This window comes from Apaloderma vittatum, unplaced genomic scaffold (assembly GCF_000703405.1).
Source record: "Apaloderma vittatum isolate BGI_N311 unplaced genomic scaffold, ASM70340v1 scaffold19961, whole genome shotgun sequence".
NCBI classification, from domain to species: Eukaryota; Metazoa; Chordata; class Aves; order Trogoniformes; family Trogonidae; genus Apaloderma; species Apaloderma vittatum.
Window position 1 is genome coordinate 399 of NW_009697590.1, and position 3497 is coordinate 3895.

At 54.1% G+C, this 3497-nt stretch overlaps 1 protein-coding gene across 1 annotated transcript; it reads left to right on the forward strand.

Annotated features, from left to right (window-relative positions):
• Positions 1 to 903: 903 nt before the first annotated feature.
• LOC104269566 (homeobox protein not2-like) lies at positions 904 to 1759 on the forward strand (the record flags this gene model as incomplete). Its single annotated transcript, XM_009877705.1, has 2 exons — positions 904 to 1088; positions 1541 to 1759. Coding segments are annotated over 2 exons (404 nt in total), but the record flags the coding sequence as incomplete, so codon positions are not given.
• Positions 1760 to 3497: the final 1738 nt, after the last annotated feature.

Here is a 3497-nt window from a genome sequence, read left to right on the forward strand (position 1 = left end):
ACTCCAAAGGGGATTTCTTCCATGGGCACACCCTGTCCACCTCTCCCTTGAGGACACCTCCAAATGAGAACCTCCTTCCATCTCTCCAAGGAGGTTGGCCCCCAAAGGTGCTCTCTTCCAGGGGGACCCCGGTCCAGCTCTCCCATGGGGATGTCTCCAAATGGGGGATCTCTTTCCATCTTTTCAAGGGGGAATCCTTAGCTACCTCTCCCTAGGGGAGCCCTCTCAAGGGGACTTCTTTCAGAGAGGGCCCTCTGCACCTCTCCCATGGGGACTTGTTCAAATAAGGATCAGAATCCACCTCTCCCATGGGGACATCTCCAAAAAAATCTCTGTCTCCTGAAGACGACCCCATCCAAAGCAGTTGTCTCCAAAGGGGGCCTGAATTGACATCTCCTGTAGGGACATCCACAAACTGTGATCTCCTTTTCCCTCTCCAAATGGGAGACCTCTCTTGCAAGGGGACCTCTGACCACCTCTCCCATTTGGATGTCTCCAAGTGGGGGACTTCCTCTGCCTTCTCAGAAGGGTATCTCTCCAATGAGGGGCCTCTTCTCCCTCTCCAAGTGAGACTCTCTGGACTTCTCCCAGTGGGATATTTCCAAACCAGAGACCTTCTTCCACCTCTTCATGTGGTGCCCCTCCAAAAGGATTCTCTCCAAGAGGGACTGGCGTTCACCTCACCAAAGAGATCCCCTATATGGAGAACCCTCTCCTACTTCTTCAAACAGGGGAACTCCTCCAAAGAGAGCCTTTCTACCTCTCCAAAGGGGACAACTCCAAATGGGAAGATCTTTGGAGCATCTCCAAGAAAAGGCCTTCCAAGGGGGACACCTCACTCTTAAAGAGACATCTCCAAGGGCTCCTCTCCACCCTGACCCCCCTTTTCTCCCTCTTTTCCAGGCTTCCTCATCTCCAAGTGCGGCTTCCCCGTCTTCAAAGCCAAGACTGGCAAAGCCAAGCGGGTCCGGACCACCTTCACGAGCGACCAGCTGGCCCGGCTGGAGAAGGCGTTTGCGCGGCGGCAGTACATGATGGGCAAAGAGAGGTGCCTGCTCGCTTCTTCCCTGCACCTCACAGAAGAGCAGGTAAGTCCCACCACACTCCATCTCCAGCAGGTCCAGGGAGGGTCCCACATCTCTGTGCTGATGGTTGGCACCTGGGCCATGTCCCTCAACATGGGGCAGGAGCTGTGTGAGGGTAGTAGTTGCAGATAGGTTACATTAAAAAGGTGGAGGATCACAGATGGGGAAACTGAGTCACGAAGTGGCTGTTCCAGGGCCATGAAGAGGGGCTGAACTTGCGTCCACCTTAAGGCTGGATCTTCTCCACCACTGGCAGGTCCCAGCTCAACTTCTGGGCTGCAGGGGACAGTTTTTCATCTCGCTGGGGAGAGAGCATGGCAGGGGATGTCTGTCCTGGCCAGCCAGATGTCTGAGGTGGTAGGCGCCTAAAGAGTGTGTGGCTACTGCTTGAGGCAGTTTCACCATGGTCCATGGAGAAACCAGCTTTGAAAGCTACTCTTTACCTCTTCCCTAAGGTGAAAGTCTGGTTCCAAAACCGGAGGATCAAGTGGAGGAAACAAACCCTGGAACAACAACAAGCCAAACTGGCCAAAATGGGTTTAGCCACCTCGCAGAGGAGCCCCGATTCGCAGAGCCACCACGGCGAGGAGGACAAGGACTTCCCGGCAGAGTCAGAGGATGGCCAGGAGGACACGACCTCAGCACCTGCACAGACTGTGGCAAAGAGCTGCTGAATCAACCCTTCAGGGGCCATTTTTCTTTGTGTATTATATAAATGTATCATAGCTGGCAATGAGGGTATCTAATAGATACAGGGCACGGATTATTTTTGCAGTGCAAAAATAAATTATTTATGCAACTCTTGGCCTCATCTTTATAGAAGGAGGAAAAATCACACGTGCCTGCAGTGGCAGGAAGCGTTCAGTGGGGTTTTTTTCCTGGGAGCAAGCCCTGGAGGTCAAGGGCAGTGGGGACCACCTGCTCACCCCACCCACAATCAGCCCCATAGCCAGGCTCATCCCAAAGGTGCTCAGATACCTCCTTGTGCTCTAAAACGGCTCGTGACCTTCACAAGGGTTCTTGTAGAGGACTTCCATCCTATGGTCCATCCGTCTTCCTTCCTGTCAGCAGCATCTTCTCCGTAACACCCTGCTCTGCTCACAGCGCTCACATCCCAACCCAGCCATAACATCCTGCTCTCCGGGGCTTTCAGAGCAAGGAAAATTAAGAAAACCAGGGAAAATGCACCTGGAGAGCAGAGCTGGTGGTGGATTTGTGAGCTGGGCACCTAGGGGTGCCGGGTCAGCTGGGCAAGGATTAGCCAGGTTTTAATTTTAATTGCCTGTGTCTGCTTAGGCAGATGTGGAGGTTTCAAGTGCAGCAGGTTTGGAGCAGACACTGACCTGGGGATGAGCTCCGAGGGTGGGCTCCACGGGGAGCTGGGGAGCTCCTTGCAAGAATGTGAAGCAAGCAAGTACCAACGGCCCTGGACCTCCTAGATAAGAGCAGCCTTGGGGAATTTTGGTGCTTGCCTGGGCAGCACCAGCTCCTTCTGACCCTATTTTCTCTGTGTCTGCTCTGGGCTTGGGGCTGAGGGAAAGAAAAGCCTGAGGTGAAGGGTTTATTTGGGCAGGTATGAGGCCTGATGAGAAGAGAAGGAACCGTGCAAAGAGAGGGGACGGGGCAAAGAGAGAGGGGACGGGGCAAGGAGAGAGGGACGGTGCAAGAAGAAGGGGATGGTGCCAGGAGAAGGGGACGATGTGACGGAAGCTGCCCTTTGTTCCAGCTGTTTTCAGAGCTGGGATTAGCCGGCGAGTCTCAAAGAGCCCAAACTGTGCTAATGTCTTCACATGTCTGCCGGGAGCCCAGGCTGCGCCGGTGGGTTTAACCCACTAATCTCGCCTGCCGGTGGGTTTATTGCAATCACCCCGAGACAACAGGGCTTACGGGGGATGTTTTAATATCGCCCGGCCAGGGGGCCGAGCTGATTGCGAGAGTTAAGTTGTTCTCAGGACACCTTTAATCCCCTGCGAGCTGGCAGTGCTCAGCCTCAGGCAGGATTGGGCCTTTTCCATGGTGCCGGGCTCCTCCGGGGCGGGCAGCAGGGAACCTGCTCCGGGGGATGCTCAGTGGGGGATGCCCAGCTCGGATCCCTCTGCGGGCAGTGTCTGACCAGGGAAATTACTTTAATTAAAACTGCTGGGCTTGAGCGAATTTTTCAAAATGTAACTTTTACATGAGATGGATTAAACCACATCCATCCCTTTGGCACTTCAGGCTTTGACTTAGGAGGCTTTTCTCATGTCAAGTGACAATCCTGGAGGGAGTGGCCGGTCCCCAGGGGTGTGCAGGGCTCTGTGTTCCCTTTTCTACTTGCCACGGGAGAGTTGGGTACCAAGTAAAGCTCTCTCCTGTCTTTTTCTCACTCAGTGATTAAGCTGGTTGCAGGTTCCTTAGGGTGGGGAAGTGACT